This window comes from Antedon mediterranea, chromosome 11 (genome assembly GCF_964355755.1).
Source record: "Antedon mediterranea chromosome 11, ecAntMedi1.1, whole genome shotgun sequence".
In the NCBI taxonomy this organism is placed as follows: Eukaryota; Metazoa; Echinodermata; class Crinoidea; order Comatulida; family Antedonidae; genus Antedon; species Antedon mediterranea.
In genome coordinates, this window is record NC_092680.1 from 1,764,888 (window position 1) to 1,789,261 (window position 24,374).

At 32.3% G+C, this 24,374-nt stretch overlaps 1 protein-coding gene across 1 annotated transcript; it reads left to right on the top strand.

The window, feature by feature from the left end:
* Nucleotides 1–741: 741 nt before the first annotated feature.
* LOC140062481 (DIS3-like exonuclease 1) lies at nucleotides 742–24,248 on the top strand. Its single transcript, XM_072108718.1, has 25 exons — nucleotides 742–908; nucleotides 1,363–1,518; nucleotides 1,914–2,044; nucleotides 2,705–2,856; nucleotides 3,231–3,457; nucleotides 4,053–4,185; nucleotides 4,342–4,487; nucleotides 13,579–13,691; nucleotides 14,281–14,393; nucleotides 14,822–14,975; nucleotides 15,099–15,244; nucleotides 15,635–15,733; nucleotides 16,240–16,438; nucleotides 16,850–16,935; nucleotides 17,027–17,183; nucleotides 17,654–17,749; nucleotides 18,610–18,695; nucleotides 19,030–19,184; nucleotides 19,770–19,831; nucleotides 20,083–20,184; nucleotides 20,463–20,608; nucleotides 21,866–21,954; nucleotides 22,495–22,577; nucleotides 22,944–23,066; nucleotides 23,475–24,248. Exons 2-25 carry the CDS (start codon nucleotides 1,374–1,376, stop codon nucleotides 23,631–23,633), a joined length of 3,102 nt encoding a protein of 1,033 aa, XP_071964819.1. The 5' UTR covers nucleotides 742–908; nucleotides 1,363–1,373; the 3' UTR covers nucleotides 23,634–24,248.
* Nucleotides 24,249–24,374: the final 126 nt, after the last annotated feature.

Genomic DNA, 24,374 nt, shown 5'->3' on the forward strand with positions numbered 1-24,374 from the left:
CTGCCCACCTCTTTTTGTTTGCAAAACTCCGGGAAGCAAAATGCTAAAAATTAAACTTATCTTAACTAGGGTCACGAAAACTTTAGTGGACCAGGGCCTGATTCGAGTGGAGAATCCTACTATGCCATATAAAATGGCGTTACGACAGGAAGATTCTCTCAGCCGATTTGCGCGATGGTATTTAAATTGAAATTTATTTAATTTAGATCTATAATTAGCGTTTACTACCTGTAGGCCTATTAAGTTAATTTTAAGAAAAAGGAATCGATTGTGACATTAAATTTAATCAATTTTATGTTGAAGATCGGTCAGGACTAATAATGAACCTTAAAGGCCTGCAATTTTATTTCATTATTTATTTATAGTTAAACTATTTATTAGAAGCTAAAAATTTATTTTCACAGAAATCATGGTATTGCCAGGTTATATGTTTATGTATATAAATTTGATTCATCATGAGGCATCCTTTACTGATATGACGGACAAATATTATCTACGCCAGAGTCCCTAAGCTACCAAAATAGTGAATACATTTTAGTATAGACCATCGAAGTAATAATGAAAAAAATAATGAAAAATGCTTATGTAATTCTAAAATATATATTTCCGTCTGTATGTGAAAACTATATTATATTTTATTTTGATAATATTATTTTTGAAGACAATAATTCGTGTATTTTGCTCTCCTCCTCTGGCGAACACTGATTCTGGCAATCATTCATTTCCAAGATGCTGGTTTCGGATATGGATTGGATGAAAGTTCACGTCTGTTGTTTATGTTGTGATCGATACCCACAGGCCTAGGCCTAGTATTTCTCTACTTTTGATGTACACAATTAGGCTTATTATTGAAATTTTGCACCGTATTCACCTTTCAGCAAGGAAATGAATTGGGTGGATGGAATAAGGTAGGTATTGCTATAACATAAAGTGGTTTTATCTAGCCTAGGCCTAGCCTACTAGGCCTAGCTGGCTCGGTCGGTACTACACGGACCCTTGTATAGAAGCCTAAGCTAGGCTAGGCCTACTATGCCTACTTGTTTCCAGACTTAGGCTAGGGTTAGCCTAGGCATATCTAGGCCCGTGAACTAATAGGCCTAGGCCTAGACTACTATGCTAGGTCTAGTTAGGTAGGCCTATTACATGGATGGATGCTAATATTTTGAACTCTCATTCATTTTATTCTTTACTCCATGTTATATACTTCAATTCAAAATTGTCTATAGGCCTATCTAGGCCTATTGTATAGGCCTAGGCCCCTATGATTATGTAAGCGTACGGCTAGACTAGGCCTAATCTAGCCTAGATCCTATTCTTGATTTTATTATTTTATGTAAGCCCATTTTTTATTTGAATAATCAGGAAATGGTGAAATGGAGCAAGCACTGTATAAGAGAGATCGGTATCATCACATTAAGACAAAGTCTGGGAAAATTTTGCGAGTTGTACGTGAACACTATCTGAGAAAGTGCATTACATGTAGTGCTGAAATTTGCACCTTAGATTCATGTAAAACAGGTACAGTATTCTATTCTTATCAATGCATTTGTCTTTGGTATTCAAATATGAAGGATAATTAATAATATCAAATGTGCCAATCCTGAATATGCCATTTCAGACAATAGTTTGTATTTGTTTGTTGCTATTCTAAATCTTCAGAGCATGGTTTATGCTCTGGTCTTTCAAGTTTATAAGAAGTTGATTATATAAACTCAATTTGTATTGAAATACAGTATTATTATCACTATTTAAATCTCTGTCTACACTATCAAACTTTATGTGACAACAAAAATGTGATGTGCCCATGATTTATATATAATTTACACAGTGCTACGCAACACAATTGATTTATATATACACTACACTACACTATATGTGGACAGAGCTTAAGATGTTGTTGTACATGATTTCAGGTATTTCAAGTTTGCCTTCAGATGTCACACACTACTTGTTTCCAGATGGAGGGGTCTGTAAAGACTTCATGGAAGTACTGGAACTTGCATATTTCACTGGAATTGTATTTACACAAACTGCTGTCAACTATGTAAGATATTAATGCACCTTGTATGAGCCACTATTCGACCCCCGGGAGAGGTGCGTCATTTTCCAAATTATTGTTGACGCAAGGGTGCATCAAAAAACCTAGATGCTATGTCACATCAGGGTAGCTGCCTCATTTGAGGGGTGGCTGACTCACTTGAGTTAACACTAAACAGCAAAGGAATTTTGCTTAAGCTGCGCCATTTTTTCATCTCTTTTTAAAAATATTATTGTATTGTATTGATTTTATGCTGGTAAAATAATTAACAAAACTTTATCTGAATTCTATGATACTTTACAAATTTAATAATGTTCCATCAGCTGCTATGGTTTGTCCAAGAATGAGAGAAAAAACAAGCTATCAGAATAAAAACTCTTATGTGTGAATGAGCTTTCTCTTTTATATTTTTATCGTCATCCTTTCTTTCTCAGAACATTTTAAGCTCTGTCTACACTACCAAACTAGTTTGACAAAAAAAGTGTGATGTACCCAAATATGGTAGTGATATGCCCAAATATGGTAGTGATATGCCCAAATATGGTAGTGATATGCCCAAATATGGTAGTGATATGCCCAAATATGGTAGTGATATGACATCATCATGTCTATATATGGGCACATCCCATTTGTTTATGTATGTACTTATAATCCTTTGTTTCTCAGGTGTTAACTCCAGGAGGCAGAGCAACTATTAAACGTCTCACTCAAAAGGTTGCAGATCCCAGAAATGGCTGCATCTTCTTTGCTAATGAATTCTTTCATGAGACGTTCTTTGAACGAGAATCAAAAGACAATGTAAATAAGTGGCAAACAAAGTAAGCATCTTATAACAATAACACATTTCAGTTCTACTCTACGTTTACATAAAGTGAGTATGTTCAGTAGTGTGAAATTGCTACTGTGCAGAATGTACTGATGCAATATAAGCCCATCCTGGGAGATACAGATTCCAAAAAGCAACTGAATTAAGCTTAAGCTCTATAATGTGGTCTTTTTAGATTCCTTCAACCCAGTTCCTTTGCCTCTGAGTTACGCCACTGATAATATTATATACTAACATTTCTCTTTTTCTGGTGGGATTAGCCTTAAAGCCCTCTGGGTTTATTTAAGTTTCTGCAGCATAAGTACTTTCTACTTTTTTTGTTATAACATAATAATGTATCTTATAAAAATAAACTTGTTATTTTAGACTAGTGTACAAGGCAGCTGAGTGGTATTACCAACATTTAGAGTGTAAAAAAGCTGTTGTCGTTTTAACAGAAAGCGAAGAAATAACCTTTGACCTTGCTAATAAAACTGCTGGTGTTCATGTTATGTCTCTACAACAATACTTATTATTGTTTTGGCCAAATTGTGCAGAAGCCACGGACATGTTTGAATCTTTATCGGCGTCTTTGTTGTTATCCAAACAAAAAGGTTTGTCAGTTATTTTAATTTTTATTTTATTCAATCGAAACCAACAACAATTATTACGCCGCTAACAGGTTTGATACAAACAGAGCCAGGACTGGTTAAAGCACATTGATTGGTCCTAACATTGATCAAGGGCTTCTCTCATCCAGTGCCCACCTTCACCAGTTTTAAATTAGTCTAGGTTCCAGATGCCGATTCACTAAATATTTGTAAAAAGATATTTTGGCACACTTGGGGTTTCATACTTATAATGCATTAGCTAGAATCATCATCTGTAGTACTGCACTTAACAGACAAACATATAAAAGCTGATTGGTGGATCCAACTAACAACCTAACAACAACAAGACTATAACTAGAGACTTTGGGCAATACTGCACTTAACAGACAAACATATAAAAGCTGATTGGTGGATCCAACTAACAACCTAACAACAACAAGACTATAACTAGAGACTTTGGGCAATACTGCACTTAACAGACAAACATGTAAAAGCTGATTGGTGGATCCAACTAACAACCTAACAACAACAAGACTATAACTAGAGACTAACTAACTAGTTTTAGTTTCTTTACAGAGTTTTTTTTTTTTTTTGAAAGGTGGTAAAAAGCAGTATGATAACCACTTGCCTCAAGAGGTATTGCAGATGCATGTTAAATCTTCAGAACAATATTATGAAGGAGTTTTGAACGTCAATAAACATCATGCGCAAAAAGAAGCATTTATACGAGGGTGAGTATTCTGTTTGCTTTGGATGAAGTTGCTGTGCTTTAATTTAAGTTTCATCTTGTAAATTATATAATATCTTTTTCCTCGATATATAATTTTTTTTTTTTATTTCAATAAAATTATATAATGATATTTTAATTTCATTCATTTAATTTAAAGGTTTGGCCAAAAGGAGCTTAAACTTGATTCCGATATATTGATATCTGGGATGACAGATCGTAATCGGGCTATTCATGGAGATCGTGTCGTAGTCAAGTTGCTTCCTAAATCCCAATGGAAGGGACGAATATCATCTCTTACACAAGGTATGCAATTATTCGTTATTTTACATTTTTTTTTTTTTTTCAATTGAAAACAACAGCAATTATTACCTCCACTAACAGGTTTGATACAAACAAAGCCAGGACTGTTTAAAGCACTTTGATTGGTCCTAACATTAATCAAGGGCTTCTCTCGTCCAGTGCCCACCTTGACCAGAGGAAAGGCATGGGCCAATATGTCTGAGGCAGATATACTGCCATAAGAGTTATAATTCACTTGAAGTTTGGTAGAAATTCATTGACCATCTTCTGGATGTTCCCATATATGGACACGATGACATCATATCTCTACCATATTTGGGCACATCACACTATCCAAGTAAATATTTCATAATTCATAGTCTCATATTTTCAGTACAGTAAACTCTCTCTCTGTGAGCTCTCTGAAAAGGGAAACTTGCTTGGCCTCACTCTTAATTAACTTTGGATGTGTAAAATGTTAAATAGCACCCTCTATTGGTTGGTGTTTATTAACTTTGCTGGGATGATGTATGTATAAATGTTAAATAGCACCCTCTATTAGTTGGTGTTTATTTTGAAAATGCTGTAGCACCGTCTATTTGTTAGTCTATTGATTGTGCATAACAGAAACTGCTGCATGTTGGAAGGACGCAAAACTACAATTGTGGGACTTTCCTATTAATGTCATTTTCTTTGCCTTCTGCTAAATGTGAAATTTCTCTTGATCCTGATAATGAATACATTTATCATTTAGGCTCTACTGCTAAAAATAACTAAAAGTAGAAATTGTGTGTCAATATGGTTGGAGTTCCCGGCACACCTGCCACCCTTGGAGCATTTGGCATACCCATTCTTTAAAATATGCTAGTTCCATATATTTTTAATCAATGCATAAGAATATCGCATACTGTATATTCATGTAATGAAATTTGTAGTGAGAAACATGCATAAAGCATGAGAAATGACTGGTATATGTTTGTAATGCAAAACAACCAATTGAGATAATTGTTTATGAACTTTAACCTTTGTACTTTGAAGTACTGTTTTCTAGTCTAGACTTGCGTTGATATCTAAGTACAATGCTTTTCATACTTTCAATTTGTAACAATGATTCTTATGTCTAATAATCAACTCTATTCATAAAGTTGCCTACATTTTTATTTATAACTTCCGTCTGAAAGATTGCAATTAAAAGTATATCCTTATAAATGTATTATGGGTAATAAAATTAGGAAAGTATTAGACATATCTTCCCGTAATTTGTATTTTTACATTACGTATTTCTATATTACACCAGTGTTTGATGATTTTGACTGAAATTTAAAAAAATATTTTTAGCAAAACAAATTGCACATATACCGTATTGAGTTTTTTTTTATTGCATCATGAATTTAACAAAGTGAAAAATATAACAATTATACATTTTATAATTAATACAAATTAAATTTTACTAATTCATGTTCACATTCACAATTAATCCTGATTTACAATTTATACTCCCTCATAAAATTGAGTTTCAAAGTCAACTTTTCGTATTTATTTGTGGAAAATTGAGTGTAGAATCATTCTAGTTTTTCATCTTTAAACTCTGTCTACACTATCAAACTTAATGTGGCAAAAAATATGATGGGTCCAAATATGGACATGATGATGTCATATCACTTACTAACATATTGGGTATATCACTACCACATGTGGAGTATAGAATTAAAAACAAGCGAATTGAGTCGAACACATAAAAAAACATTTAGGCAAGAAATAAATATTGACATTTGTGGTTTTTTGTTATTGATATTAAACAACTATTTTTATTATGATTTTTTTTTTCATAATTCATTATTTTGTGAACTTATACTATTACTATAGATATTTTTGGTAAATTGTTCTAATACTAAGAAAAACCTTAGAAGTTGAATGCAAATATCTACACTTTCAACTAACTTTTTTGTAATAACTTTAGTTAAATGTTAAGCAAACAAAAAAGACAAGAGATCTAAAATTAGAATTTCTATAAAATTGCACATGAAGCCTAGCTATAAAACAAATGCATCTAAAATTCTGTCTACACTATTAAACTAGTTTGATGTGCCCAAAATGGTAGTGATATGCTTAAATATGGTAGTGATATTACATCATCATGTCCATATATGGGCACATTACATTTTTTGTCACATCAAGTTTGATAGTGTAGACAAAGCTTTATCCATGCAAGGTAAGATCCTGTTTGGACTTCATTGATAAGACTCACTCAGTTTAAACTTTTGTAATTATTAGTATACAGTTCTTTTCTATAGAATGTTGTAGAGTTCTAAATTCTCTAAATGTTGTATTAATTCATGAGTTGAATATTTTGACCGACTCCTCAATGTGAGTTCTATCGATAGGACAGACTCTCTGCGACAGCCTATGATCACATTGTTCACAAGTCGCGAGATGTTTACATGGCATGTACGCGACACATTTCAGTCGCTCAAGACAAACAACACATCTGCGTGCTGAGTTGCTTTCTGATATCTGTTCCTCAAGATTCTGTATCTTGTTGCACTGTTGCATTTGTTCGGTTATATGCGACTTGTGATCTTCAACCATTTTAACAACTAAATTATTATAATCGTCTTCCTGTTGTTTTACTTTCTCTGAGATGTTGTTCATTTTGTGTTTGATGTTCAGTCGCTCTTCCTCGACTCGTTTTAAATCGCATTGAAGCTGTTGTATTTGCTTTCGCATCTCTTCTCTTTCATCTTTTAACTGTTTCTTTAAAACTCCCTTCTGTTTCTCCATTTCTGTAAAGTGTTCATCGAGTTCTCGTAATTGATGGCGCGTGCTTTCCAGCTCCGTACACGTGTCTTTCAACTGACGCGACAGTTGTCTTTCTAGCGTTTTATTTTGTTTGTTTTCTTTCGTCACGTTATCCAACTGACGTTTCAAAGTTGACGAGTCGTCGTTCGGTTGTAATAACTCGTTTAACTTTAAAAGTTCCATTTCTAGAAGCAAGTATTCACAATCCTTGCAACGTTTCTTCGTTATACTAGAACGGTATTTCGGAGTGTCTCCAGAACGTTTGTTTCCTTTTTCCTGTTCATTTTTCAATTGTTTGTTTGAATCTTTCAAGTTAAATATTTCTTTTTTCGCTTCTCTTAGCTGAGCCTCTAATCCATTTATGCATTTTTGATAGTCTTTGCCCAAACCAGATGCTTTCTTTATACCATTTCGTATTCTGTCAATCTCTGACGTCAGTTGGCTATTATTGTCTTCAGCTTCCACCAGTCTATGCTGGAGATCTTTGATCATATTTATTGCCTCATTCACTATTCGCACTTGATTGCCGAAGCAATCTTTTGCTTCTAACTCGTGATCAGTTACGTGTTGGTTACTTAGTAATGCGATAACTCCATGGCGCACTTTCAATTCCACTACCAGCTTTTTAACGGTGTTTCTAAGTTGAGCTCTAGAAGCGACATTTAGTTCTTCTTTCCCTTCTTTGGTCGTCAGATCTGCATATCCTAAACCTGTTTGTTGATATTCCAAGGACGGTTTGTTACCCATTTTAAAATGTATTTCCAGTGTTTTTCAGTCTGGAAAAAATAAAAATAAACTTTATCAACACAAAACTATTTTAAAGTATTACTGTATCTTTAAATAAGTGTAAAAGTTGAAGAATGGAAATTGGCCAACAGAGGGTGAAACTCGAATCTTTGCTTTTACCTCACGACAAATAAATCATTGGGACTTTGATAGTATGTTTTTGTCTAATCAGATAGCATTTATTTAATACTACTATCCTGAATGAGTGAAGTAACTGATCATTTAACGGCCCTAATAATAATAGATATACAAAAGGTAAGAATTGTATGGTATGCTTTTTTCTTGATGTATGCATCAAATTAATACGCCCTGGAATTAAATTTTTATTTATAAGATTGGCATTAAAAGCACTAAAACGATCTACTATATGAAATTTGGACTGTAGAAATAAATAAATAATATATACAAAAAAAATATCTATAAATAAATAATAATTAACAAAGTGATTGGGTAATTAAAAGAAAAAAAGTAATAAACGAAAAATATTCTTAATTTAAAAATTATTTTTTTACCCTATATATTTTATGCCAGTAGTAACTCACTCATCTTGACACCAGCAATCCACCAAGACAAATAAGATAGTTCACCTTATAACCCTTAAATTAGTTCAACATCTTATTTGTACATGACGGGTTAAACTAAGGTAAGCTTTATACAACTTATGCAACTAGGTATGAACCAATTGGCTCTATTATATCTTTCGTTGCTCGAGGGCATATTTCCAAAACATTGCGACCCAAAGTCAATACACCGTTTCCGAACTTTTACCACTCCTTAAGTCAAAATCTTACAAGGAATATGAACAAACTAAATTGCTCAACTTAAGCGTGCTTAATCAAGTCCTATTGTAAGTATGTACCTTTCGGAGCATTGATTTCTGTTCGGTGGACCGTGCAAAATTGCATAATTGGCTTTGCAACGAAATCTGTCTGAATTTGTTGTGATAAAAGACGGATTCTCCCGTCTCAGTACGTTGCTTCCGTCAAAATCAACCGAAATAGAATGACAACAATTGCTGTCGTGCATCAATGAATCGGAATAAGTCCAACTGACAGGTTATAAAATCGAGCTGATTATGAAAACATGGAGGTGATTTGTCTCGCTTTCTTTACTTAACTGTTAAGCTTATTTTGTTATTGTTTTCTTGTACTTTCGAGATTAATATGATCGATGTCACAAAACCTTCTGATTTTTATGCTGCCTATAACTCTGACAACTAACTTTAAAGTAAAGCTCTGTCTACAAAACTTTATGTGAAAAAAAAATGTGATGTGCCCATATATGGACATGGTGTCATATCACTACCAAAATATTGTGGATTTTTAAAAACTGGTTGTGTGTTTAAATGCTGAGACCGGATTAGACTTGCCTTTAATTCATGTTCCCTGATAAGTTCCAAGCCCCTGATTTCACTTCTAATAAGGAAAACTCAGATAATCTATATGACTAAGAACATTACCACTGTATCAAGTTAATAATTAACACATTGTTTAAATAATGCGTTGATAAAATATTGAGTCATTTCATTTTCAAGTGAAAAAAAGATTAAACGGTTATTAACGTTAGGAGATACACTTAATAATATGTAATTTAAACATTGATACTATATTTAACAATGGTTTACTGTGTGATCATTTCAACACAATTTAGTAGTAGTTAGGGCTATCAGCATATTTTTCCATGAAAAATACTCTGGTTGGTGTGCCAATATATTTTTTTCAGATGATTTGGTAAAACACAGTTTTTTGAAAATGTATTATGCATTGTCACTCTGTACTGGAAATTATTGTTAAATAAAAACTAATTTAAAAATGCAAAATGTATCACTACTTTATCAACTTCAAATAAATATTCAAGCCCTTTAAAAAAAAATTAAAATCTATCTCTGTGTGTTATTTCAAATTTACTGATTGTCAAGGAAAGTTTTTGTAAACATCAGCTACTGTAAATCGATTTTTATTTTTATTCTGTACTTTCACACCTCAAAAATCCTTAGATTTTGCTACATTATTAAACACAGACATGCTGAAATAAATATTTTCAAGTACTTACTATAAAAGTGTCTATATATCACAGGCAAAATAATTCATGTCTAGAGTGCACATGGGTACAAAGCATTATATCACTAACATGCTGGGTTGATTAACAAGCCTGACACTCCATTGTGTTTAGGGTGTAAACCAATGTTTGTTAAAAAAATTCACAAACCACCAAACTTCACACTCCTCCCTAAACTAAGTGGTTTTAATTGCAAACAGTTTCTGTAAATGATATAAAAACCAAACAATGTTTTAAGTGTGTACCAGTAAGGTCACTCACCGCAGTATAGATAAAAACCACTCATTATTTTCAACCAAGGAAAAAAAAGAGAAAAAAAGAACCACAACATTTCTACTATGTTTTAAGTCATACAGATTTTAATCTGTGTGCCCTAGTTTTAATAATATTCACAATTGGTGTTTTGTTTTATTTATTTCTTTGAACTTGATTATCATTGTGTATATTGCCTTCACCTTTAACAGTATTTGTACAACATGCTCAGGCTATTTAAACATGTATAATCTATGCCTGTTGGCTATAGTAACCTGTTTGTTATTGTCTCAACTACAGGCCAACCTCAGAAGCATTACAACTACCACTATTGTTACAATGATTATATCCACATTTCTAATTTGTTTTAAAGGTTTGAATGAGATATAAAAATAGTTCAAGTAATTTTAACAGTCTGGCATTTAAAGAGGTGTAGTCACTCCATGAAGCCAAATCATTCTAAAATTACTAAACAACCAATAAAGATAAAGAACAGATTAATAAAAAAAAATACTTTAAGCATATAACAGTTATGTATTCACAAATCATTACAAAAAAACTAGTTTGTCAACATTTTTTCTTCTTCAACAATTTGGATTCAACAATTACATTTTTTTGGTCAATTTTCCTTAATTTATACTATCTGAAGAATGGAACTGTCTTCAAAAATTAAAAATTTTTTAAAATAACTAACTAATAGGTTAGGCATTAATATGCAATTTTAATTTGTTTTATGTAAAAAATAAAACAAAAATTAACCAGTAATGATGAGAAATTTTAGTGAAATGAAAGTAAACAAAAGATAATTTTCTCACCTTTATTTTCTTAAAAGTTTTTGTATAAAAAGTTGCTACTGTATATTGAACAAAAAGACAGTTGTTTTGCGAGTTCCTTGTTTAATTTCAAAATGTATTGTGTTGGCTATACAATTAAAACACGCTACCAACCAATCGTATGTACTGTACAGTATATCCTCCACAGAGACCTATCACATTGTGATTGTGTAAATCATAGCAGACGATGCTAAGCATGCTGGGAGATTGTCCGTACTATGTTCAAAGTACAGCTTTATGTGTCAATATTTAACTTTATAACAATGGCTTCCGTCCGCAGATTTGGTTGGTATGATCATATCATATAGAAAGAACAAAGAAATTTATTCCGGGTAAACATTGCACAATATAACAGGAAGCTAATATGCGATGGCCAGTCAATACAAATTGTTGGAATTTTAATGATTTACCGGAACTGTATATATACTTAAATTGAAGATTATACAATATTTAGAAACAATGTTTGATTTATAGTTGTACAGATAGATTACTTTACACAGATTATATAACTATTGGTGTAATTTCTGACTTTTATCAAACTAGCCATCTCTCACAAGTAGTTGTAAAGGGTTCAAGTACCATTCATACTAATTGTGGACATCATGTAATACATGCTAAAAATCTTAAATTGACAATAATATAGCTGTCATCAGCTTATCAGCTTAGTTTTGGACAGATCAGTTAAGTTTGGTTCCCACTTGGACGCAACGCAACGACATAGGCGCAACGAAAGCGAGTTGACAATGACAGTTTGTGTGATCATCCCCAGAGGGTTTTTGTAGTTTTGTTTAAACAGGAAACTCCAAAAACAGAGGCACACACATACAGTAATTATATTGTTTTATCAGGGAAGATTAAAATGACAATTTCACTCTTCCCTGGTTTTATGAAGCAACTGCTTTTTGTCCACATAAAAACTGGCACTTTCATCTAGTGTTAGAAGATACAACATTTTTAACACTAATTTGAGACATAAAGCACCTCACGCTTCATGATAAAGAGTGACCTTTTTTTAAATATATCTACTTTATGAATCTTATTTGAAAAATACTCAAAAAAGCAGAACACTCAAGATAAAGATACAGAACATACACGTTGCATAACGATAGTTTTTAACAATAGTACAAGTATTCTCCCCCTTAAAGGTTAAAATTAGTATTGGTGTAAAGTCCCTATTATGACCAAACCAGGTGTCTAATGGGCTATAAACACTTAAATTGGTTTTCATTAACACATTTTTTCTTGTCCTAATATTTATTTAACAGGCAATTTATGGATTACATTTATTAAAAGTAAACACACAACAATATTTTGAATTTTTTGATTTAGTATGGTACAAAGATCCAGCAATAAATCATTGATGTTTTGACAGTGTTTTTGTTTACTCAATATGGTTTATGTCTAATCATGCAGGAATCGGCATGTCAGCCATTCTCGAATGTTCTATCTGTTTTGTAGGTCTGTCTATAGTATTATCAAACTTTGTGTCATATCACTACCATATTTGGGCACATACACTTTTTTTGTCAAACTAGTTTGATAGTGTGGACAGAGCTTTAGGCAGAAATAAGGTTTGTTCGCTGTTGCTCTGGTGGATAACAGCTCTGTTCAATCCAGCCTACGTGCATCTGACCATGTAACTGCATGTTTCATTGGATTTTTCAATTACAGGCACTTTTAATCAACAATTCCAAGCAACTCGTTTAAAATTGGGTCAAAAGGCTGACATAAGTCTGGCTGTAGTACAGTGTTTAATTATCCTACTGTATCAAAATAGTCGATACGCTTCAGAAAGCTCTGTCTACACTATCAAACTTTATGTGACAAAAAAATGTGATGTGTCCATATAATATGGACATGATGATGATGATGTCATATCACTACCATATTTAAGCACATTGCAACCATATTTGAGCACATCAAACTAGATTGATAAGTGTAGACAGAGCTTAAGGCAGAAATAGGTTTGTTTGCTGTGGATAACAGTAATTTTCTAAGTTAAACAACAATAGTTAATGATCAATTACAGATGATATGATGTCATCGTGTCCATATATGGACACATCACATTTTTTTGTCCCATAAAGTTTGAAAATGTAGACAGAGCTTAAGGCATTATGCAATGCCGGATGAATATTGACATTTATATTATATGGTGTACGTGCAGTACAAAACTGTGTTTGTTTTTCTTTAATTATTGCAATGGAGGTAATATAAAACTCCAAATACATTTTTTAATGACGCACTGTGTCTATATATATAATATAAATATGTAGTAAACAGATCGTACTTTAGTTAAACTGGATAAATTAGCTTGTATTAATAAATATATGACCATATGCACCTCTGCCTAATAATAAATATTATTTTATTATTATTTCTTCCAGATAACGAAGGTGATAATGATCATCAAGATAAAAATGGCGTACCAACAGCGAGAGTCGTCGGACTCGTTCAGAGAAACTTACGAGACTATGTTGCTACCCTACAAAAAAAGGAGGTCATTATTTTAGATATTGCAAAGATAGAAACCACCATAGAGGCTGGATTTAGTATAAGCTTTGATTTATTCACTCTGGATGGATAACAATAAATTGTCCCTTTAATAAGGTATCTTCTAAGTACTTGCCACAGTGTGTAATATAAATATACATGATTGAGACACAATCGGGAAATTACCTCACGATAATAAGGTGTGTCCCAAAGGACTAAACATACATGTAAAATTTATAGCCAGGTTTTTATATATCTTACTTGAATCTTACTTGAATGTTCGGGCTCATGATTAAGGCAAATGCCTTTTAAACGCCCTCCATTTCTTCTGTATTTATCTAGAATTGGTAGCAAAATTTATCTCCCATTGCTCTGTCTTTGTTTAGTTGATCCTTGAATGCATTTATGTTTTCTGCTTGTACTGTAGTGTGGTATGGATTGTTCCATGTGTTGACGATTCTACTTGAAAAGGAGTGGCTTCTGATTTTCAGTCGGGCTCTTGGGCTTTATATATATTTTTTTTCCTTCTGTCCTGGTAAACTTCTGTCCCAAATTTAAAGATCACTAAACTTTTAACTTTGATATTGAATTTGTAGGGAAGCAGTGTTCAAAGTGGCAAATCAGAAGCAGTGTTGGTCATACCGTATGACTACAGAATACCAAAGATAAGAATAACAACATCACAAGTAGCGAGTCTACAAGATCAACGGTAAGTTTTATTTTACACTCTTTAGCTCCCACTTACACATTATTCAGTAAAATGCAACATTGACATGATGATATTTTCATATAGTATACATTCATAAACACTAAATTAAATCCTTCCCCCCCCCCCCCCCCCCAAAAAAAAAAAACCATATTGGTAACTGTTTTCACTGGTGTGTTAGTTATTTGAGCACATATTTTACTGTGTTTGAATAAATGAATAAATAAATGAGTGAATAAATGAATGAAATGAAAATGAATAACCCAAATTTATTTTTCATCATTATATAATTATAAGTTTAATTTTCTTCCTGTTCACTACACTAACAATCTTTTTTTAAATTTACTTTATCAATCTATCTCTTATTTATAGTCTTTTGATCATTTCACACATTATTAGAACATGTATTAAATTACTGATTAATTTTCTAGGATTGTAGTTCGTATAGACTCATGGGAGGGCAATTCTCAGTACCCCAATGGTCATCTAGTTCGTAAATTGGGACCAATTGGTGATTTGGAGACGGAGATAGCTACCATTATGGCTGAGTATCAATTATCAATGGCAGAATTCTCAGAACGCCAGGTAAGATTTTGTTTATCTATATATGACTCTAGTATAATCCCACTATAAAATACAGTTAGTACGCTACTATTTACAGTATAATGCACCATTATATTCACAGTAACTTGATGGGTTATTTTTTAGCAACTTGAATTACCAACTAACAATAAAGATGATCCATGGGCAGCAACGCAAGAAGAGATTAGCAAGAGATTAGATTTAAGAGATCTACTAATCTTTAGTATTGATCCTATTGGCTGTGAAGATGTTGATGATACACTATCTATTAGGTAGGTGCAATTTTAATTCCTGGATTTTCGCGCTGCTCCTTTAGGCAGTTATATTCAAGAGAACGGAATCATAAAACAGTTACCATGCGATAGCTTATAATTTACTACAGCTGAATAAATGGGTATTTGGAAACTTTAACTGGGCATGCACACACCCAAAAGCATGTCTGGGAAAAGAAAGTCTATAAAAATATTTGCTGAGAATATTAAGATGCATGTACACAGTAGTTATCGTAAGATGAGCTGCTTTTTTTTGTAAGAAATATTTCTTGTAATTCAACAGTAATACATATCCCTCTTACAAAATTAACAATTAATAAATAATAATACACTGGTCCTAAAGAATGCTCCGTATTTTGAATACAATTCTGATTTTTTTTTTATCTTTAGAGAGCTTGAAAGTGGTGATCTGGAGCTTGGCGTTCACATAGCTGACGTGTCTCATTTTGTTCATCCAGACTCTCTAACAGACGTGGAAGCTAGACAAAGGTATCATGAAACATTTTAATTACTAGTACGATAAAAAACATAAATAGAAAATATAAACAAAAATGAATATACAGAATATACATACACATTATTGCACAAAAGTTAAGTTTTAAAATATGGTTACTATTTCTTTGTACTATTGATGTTATACTACAATAAATACATTAATGGATGAGCTATTATATTAACCATGTGACTATGTGGCGTCAGTTTATTTATATATAAATCCAAAGGCAAATTACTGAAAAAATCAGTGGGTGGATCTCAATGGAGATACAAAATAAAAGCGAAAAACTAAATCAAAACGAGAAGTAAAACAGCCAGAAAAGTAGGCAGAGCTTTCGGGCAACACTAGCCCTTCATCAGTTTATTTACATATATATATATATTTTTCCTTTATATTATAATAATGTTGACACTAATTTGTTCTTGAGCTATGGAAAACTTTTCTACTCTGTATTATTTTTTCTGAAATAAAAGATGAAATCAAAATTAAATTGTTTCAGATCTACTACCGTGTATTTGGCTGACCGGCGGTTTGACATGCTACCAAGCATTCTAAGTGCAGACTTATGTTCATTGGTCAGTGGAGTTGACCGTTATGCGGTCAGTGTAATCTGGCACCTGAACCCGGTCACCTATCAAGTAAAGGAAGTGTGGTATGGCCGGACCATTATTCGATCTGCTCATAAAATGTTCTATGAGGTATGTTGTAAGCACATACTTTGGTTGTTAGCACACTTGTATACAATAGAATGCATTTGAATAAACACTAGTGAAGTTTGATTATTTGTACACCATGTTTTTTCACTATTTATTTTATATTCAAAGTCAAAGAAAAAGACAAAATGATATATAAAAGACAAATAAGACCAAACAGGTGCTAAACACCTATGCTAGTTGGTCAACCTAGAACAGTGCACAGAAATTAACAAAATAAAGCAGTAGCCAAATGAGCAATCATCAATCAAGAGTTATTTAGATTTGATAAAATAAACTTATTAATAGGTACCGAGTTGGACTAAATTTTGATAGTCTTATTTGTTAAATGGGTAAATCTGGTTCCTAATTTAGTTTTAAGTATAGTAAAAATAACTTTTTTTGTTATTGTATCAGGCAGCTCAAGCAATGCATGATGGGAAGGATGTGAGAGCAGATATTCCAGAACTAAACGACATGGATGCAATGTCAGTAGAAATAAGGTAAACATGAACATTTTGTTTTTCAGTGTCTGCAATATATGTATATTGTTAATAACTACCTTTGATCCTTTCGTATAAATTAAATTTGCAGAATGCAACGATTGAAATGGTGTGTTGACAAGCTAATGGATGTTGCAAGACACCTTAAAGCTAACCGGGTGAAAGGGGGCGCTGTTCAACTTGAAGGTCTTGAGGTTAAAGTGGAGCTGAATGAAGAACAAGAAATTGAGAACTTAATACCAAAACAGGTGAGGTTGTCTTAATACATATGTGTTCTAGTATTCATTATACTTCCTTATAGCTGGAATATATCAATTTACAACCCTGGTATAAGCCCACCCTATAAGTCCATTTGTATAAGCCCACCTTTAGCACTGTGTAACTACCATATACCTGTAATCAAAGCATATGCTAATTATAACAATATTAAAGCGCATTCCACAAAAATAAAAATAACTTTATATATATATATACTTCTATATAATTTTACGCAGACACTGAAATCATATCTCATGTATGTGGTACAATCTGAGTATTGTATGTATTGTGTGAAGATGTTTAATGAATAAAATCAATTTTCATTGCAACATTCCAAGCTGTATATAATCCAAATTTGTCTTATTAAACATGTAAATCACAATACCAATAATCAAAAGTGTATTAATGTATTTTGTATTGTACACATGTATTTTATTACATATTTTTGTTTAATTTTTAGACAATGGAAATTCATGAGACAATAGCTGAATGTATGATATTTGCAAATCATTGGGTCGCTAAGAAGATTGTTGAAACCTATCCTCTATGTTCTTTGGTATACTAAAAGATTTTTATGTGTTTTCAAAATTGTTCTATTTATCTATATTTATTTCACCTTATTTATAGAGGGTGACCCTAAAGCACTTGTCAATTGTATGACCCACTATACGACCCCCGGGAGAGGTGCGTCATGGGTGCGTCATTTACATATAATTACTGACGCAAGGGTGCGTCAAAAAACCTAGATGGTACGTCACATCAATGAACAAGGTGTGTCAATGTACGTCACTTTACCACCCACCATATCATAAACAACATGGTCACAGTGCGTCAAAATAAGTGCGTCATGGTCACCTAAAGGCAAGTCACATTTTTTACGCACGGGTGCGTCATGGTATGTATTCAAAGGTATGACGCACATCGGACAAATGACGCACCTCTCCCGGGGGTCATATAGTGGGTCATACAATTGACAAGTGCATAAAGCTTGGTTCCCACTAGAACGTAACGCAAGGACGTAAACGCAACGCAAGCGTTTTAACCAATGACAAGCGAAGTTATATACAGTTAGCAATCACAAGCGAATAAGCCATCGCTTGTGATTGGTCAATTCACTTGCGTTGCATCGCTAGTGGGAACCACGCTTAAACAGCGTATGCTGACAATCAAGGTGCCCTCTATGAAAGATTTTACCTAAAGCTCTGTCTACACTATCAAACTTTATGTGACAACAAATTGTGATTAATAATGTAGACAGATTAATAATGTAGACAGATTAATAATGTAGACAGATTAATAATGTAGACAGAGCTTAATACAGTGTAAGAATCAAGAATTAATCAAGTCAATATTATGAATAGACCTTAATTCCTTCATTTAAGAATAAAAACAATTTTGTATTTATTTTTTATTTAGCTTAGATATCATCCACTGCCAAGACAGGACCACTTTCAGCAGCTGGTTGAAAGCGCAAAAGCTAAGGGTTTTGAAATTGACACAAGGTATTCTGTAATATTTGAATGTTTATATTGTATATTTCTTTTGTTCTGTCTACACTATCAAACTAGTTTGACAAAAAAAGGTGCCCAAATATAGTAGTGATATGCCCAAATATGGTAGTGATATGACATCGTCATATCCATATATGGGCACATCTTATTTTTTTCACATAGAGTTTGATAGTGTAGACAGAGCTTTAAATACAACTCCATCTTATTATCTATAAACAGTGTTGTATATTATTATTAAAAACATCCGTTAAGTCATGGTAGCACATCACAAGTTTAACATGACGAAAGTATTTCCTGCTTTTATTCAAAATGTATTTTTTTTTAGTACAAGCAAATCGTTAGCAGACTCATTAGACATATGCGTTGATGATGTAGACGTGAATGTAAACCGTATGTTACGCTCTCTCGCAACAAAAGCTATGTCAAATGCTTTGTACTTCTCTACCGGTAGTCTACCAAGGGATCAGTTCTTTCACTATGGTAAAAACCCCCCAAAAAAAATTTTTTTTATTGTAATAATTAAAATACAAATTTACTTAACGTTAAAAAAACTTACCATATTTATTCAATTTAAGTGTTAGGTAAAAACAAGTATAGGGAGTATAAATTAATAAATTTGACTTGTTATATATAGAACTTATAGTGAAAGTGATATTACTGGTTAAAATTATAAACAGTAAGTCACAAATCTGGGAGCAACAATGTAACCATAACAAAGGCAAGACTTTGATAATATAACGCATGAATGGAGGACCATTAAGTTATTAAAATAAAATGTGCTTTATTTAACATTGTTTAAAAGTGAAAGTGATATTGCTATTATAAATAAAAGATGAAATGATGAATATCGGTTAAATATTTAAACATTTCATATCCTGTATTTTGCTCTGTTTACACTATCAAACTAGTTTGACAAAAAAGTGTGACAAATACGGTAGTGATATGCCCAAATATCGTAGTGATATGACATCATCATGTCCATATATGGGCACATCACATTTTTATGTCACATCAAGTTTGATAGACAATGCTTTATAATACATTTTTTTGTTTTGTTTTGTTCAGGATTGGCTTTAGACTGCTATACACATTTTACATCTCCTATCCGACGATATGCTGATGTAATTGTAAGTGTATTACATTATATACTATAGAATCAGAAATATAGTTTGTGTTTATAAGTACTGTGGCCAATTTAAATTTCATTAGCTGAGGGAAATATATTCCACTTATTCCATCTAATATACTAGGTAATAACTAGCTAGGTATCTTTAACCTCTCAACCTGAATTCTTGATATTAATAGACAAATAACACACATAAGTGGTTAAAAAATGTTTACCTTTTTGCACAATACCATGTTATTTTTTATCTTTTAGGTTCATCGTTTATTAATGGCAGCTGTGGAAGGCGATAACAACAACTTAATTGTCAATAAAGAACTCCAAGAAATATGTGAGCACATAAACAACAAACATCGGGTAAGCTAGTGTCCTCCTAAAGTTACACCTCATCCGTTGAATTTGAACACATTCAACATGCACAGAGCAGTCTATAAAGCTCTGTCTACACTATCAAACTTTATGTGAAAACAAAATGTGATGTGCCCATATATGGACATGATGATGTCATATCACTACCATATTTGGGCACATCACACTTTTTTTGTCAAATGAGTTTGATAGTATAGACAGAGCAGAGCTTAAATATGTTTAGTGTTTTTTTCTGTATTTTTCTTCTTTATTATGTACATTTACAGGCTTCACAGCACGCACAGAAGGACTCGCAAGAATTATTCCAAACAGTTTTCTTTAAAGACAAAGATGCAGAAGTTGATGAGTGTTGTACAGTAGACGCCATCATAGAAAGTATTAGATCCAATGGATTCCTAGTATTCATTCCAAGGTAAGTGTGCACTCATTTTTCAAGTTGATTTATAGGCACTTCCTATTGAACTAAATGATGGATTCAAATGACACTTTACGAGCTACGTACACCACAAAAATTAGCCTAAACATTTGCTGTGAAATAGATATTGTGTTTCTGTTTAGCCATGATATACCAGAGAAAAATTAAACTATACATTTTAACTGCTCAATTTTCTAGGTATAGAAATTAAAATTAAAATACATCGTTGAGATAGTTAATAACTTATTTTAAATACAAACTGTATGAATTGAACCTATTTCCCTTAAACTCTGTCTACACTATCAAGCTAATTTGACAAAGAAAGTGTGATGTGCCCAAATATGGAAGTTATATGACATCATTGATTCCATATATGTGAACATCTTATTTTTTTCACATAAAGTTTGATAGTGTAGACAGAGCTTTACATACAACTCCATCTTATTATCTATAAACAGAATTTGACAAAGAAAGTGTGATGTGCCCAAATATGGTAGTTGTATGACATCATCGTGTCCATATATGGGCACATTTTTTGTCACATAAAGTTTGATAATGTAGACAGATCTTTAGATAGAAAATGTCAATTCAATTAATTTGACCATTGATTGAAGCTTAATGGGAAATTAATGGTGTTTCACTTTAAATGTAATTACAATCTACAAAAACTCACCTATAAATGTCCATTTATTGTCAATGTTGTATTTTCCAAAAGTAATCAGATAAAACTCATCCTTGTTTCCTTTCTATGCACAAAACCAATTCTACACCTAAATTTCTTTCATTTGATTGGACGATTTTGGGTCACATGGCATGCAATAGTACACAAAACAATTATTAAATGGATACACCAAGCTGAAATCTGTATGAATCCATTGGAGAGTTGGAATAGAAAGCAGTACATGTGTTTGACAGGATTTGAGTCCAAAGCTATGGGATCCAATGGGAAGTATCCCATTAAAGGAGCTCTGTTATGGATTTTATGTTTCAAATAGTTTGATTGTGTCAATTATTAACAATGGCTTCTGTGATTCATCCATAAAATCTTACTAAATCTAAAACATATTCTCAGTGGAAAACGTTTTTAGGTGACTTTGTTTCGTGGGTTTCATTTGCAGTTTTTGTATATTTTTATTTCAAATAATATATTTTTATTAAGTTCATTTAATGGATAATGCCACAAAAGAGAAAAAAAAAAGTTTGTTTTTGTGTTTTTTAAGTATATTCTTAAAATAAGTTAATTTAATATTGCAGGTATGGTATGAAAGGAGCGGTGTTTTTACAAAATAAGAATGGACTTGTACTCGATGTAAGTGAGAAAAACAATCCAACATGGACGTCAGGTAAAGATTCATTACATTTTTGTAATATACAGGTAGATTGTGCTGTTTACATTTTGTTATTAATTGTGTTGTGTATACACACCTACAGGTTTACCATATGGTCTATTCAGAAGGATAGCTATATTATGGTAATATTGTTGTAATCTCTTTTAAATGTAACATAAGACTCTGTCTACACCATCAACTTTTATGTGACAAAAAGTGTGATGTGCCCAAATGTGATAGTGATATGGCCAAATATAGTAGTGATATGACATTATCATGTCCATATATGGGCACATCACATTTTTTGTCACATAAAGTTTGATAGTGTAGACAAGGCTTAAGATTGAACATTGAAGTAGGAGCCTGTCAAAAATGTGCATAGCCCCCATCCCCTTAACAGGTGGAATTACAAGGACAAAGATTAAGAACTTCATTTTACAATTTCTAGACCCAAAAGTCTCAATCTTTCCTATTACGGTACAGTATATCACAATTCAATCCCAACTTTGTGGTTTTCACTTTACCATTTCTTGTTTGTTTTTTATACTCAACTAGGTTCAATATCAAGGTCAGAGTTCACTATTACTGTGGCAACCATGACTTCTTCTACATGCTATGCATTATTTGATCATGTGACTGTAAGTACACAACGTTCACATAATATGTGAACTACATATTATGTAGTAAGATTATCCAAGTAAATATCAATATGCATATTTTGATACTCAAAGGCGTTCACTACAGCTCTGAATAGACTATCAAACCTTATGCGACAACAAAATGTGATGTGCCCAAATACATTTTTGGTGAACTAGTTTGACAAAAAATGGTAGTGGTATGCCCAAATATGGTAGTGATATGACATCATTTCCATATTTTGGCACTTCACACTTTTTGTTGTCAAACAAGTTTGATATTGTAGACAGAACTTTACACCACTCAAAATCAAGAGTATATTTCACCAAATATTGTAGGAATACTTTATAAATGTTTTTTTTTTCTAGGTACGTATTTCAGTGCAGTTATCCCATAGTCATTCACATAACATTAAATATGAACTTGTAAGCAATAAACAACATGAAGAAATACAAACGAGCCAAGCACACAAAGGCTGTAGTAATGTACAGGTAAATAAATATTAATTTATTCGCATTACATTAATCAACCTTCTGCTTGATGCATCACACCGTATGGTACAGTACTGTATGTTCATGAATAATTCAAAGATTAACCGACAAGTATATTTTTTTATTTCTCATATTAATTTGTACTTTTATGTTGAATGAATAAATGCTAAACAGTAAAGTAGTATTTTATAATTATTCGCAACTTATTGCCAAGGATAGTATGCACTTCCCTTCTTAAAGGTGGCAATCCTGTTCTCAAGACAAACATATACACAAGATGCTCTACATAAACAAAGTCTTATATTATTTGGGAGAAGAGTTGTTTTTTTTTGTCATGGTAAAAAAAATCCTTACACTTATACAGACTGTTTCTATAATATAACTAACATTTGTGTTTTGTGTTCTTAGGATGTTGTGAGCGCTGTAAAAGAGATGCATACTGATAATGAAGATGGTAAAGATAAAAGCACGACAAAACAAACTTGCAATGAGTTCAGCCAGAGCAACTCCAACATGTATCAATTATTGAGCAATTTTAGATTAATGGCTCTTCAAGAATGTTCGTGATTCAGGCTCTTTTTAAATGTAGTTTGATACGAGGTATAGGATTGTAGGATCATTTGAGTCATCATTTTCATGACAACCTTTGACCTTTAACATAACAGGCATACCTTGTTAATAATTCCACCAAAGAGTTATAATTTTATAAGAGTGTTAATATAGGATATTTACCATTGCTACCATCCTTTACTCAAATATAATCCCACCTGATAACTTAGCATAAATTCAGGAAAATCTATTTATATGCCATCGTAATCCTGGCCCTAAATTTCATCATGCGTATGGTATGAACACATTTTACTGTGTACGTCTGCTGGCATGTGTTCCTTAGCAAGTGCATGTTCCTATTTAAAACTTCGGTTGACTTTGAGATGTACTGGTATTTGATCTTCATCAATCGACTCATTTATTTTTATAGATGTATCTGTATGTATATAATTCTAAGTTTTTACCAAAGTACTTAAGTATTTTAAACAATGTAATGCATAATTATTTATATTTTACCCTTTTTATTATGGTTTTGTAAATTTTAAATACGAAAATGAATTCTTTTATGGTTTTTTTTACAGTATAATGAAATTCATATTTTAATAAACAGGTTAATTTATCACTGGAATCTAAAACTGCTGTAATAAAATTGGTGATTTTGTAAAATAAAAATGAAATGTGAGAAAGAAGATTATTTTGTATTTGTCGAAATCATATTACTGTGTTTGAAACAATTAACATCCCGTAAGTGTAAGGTTC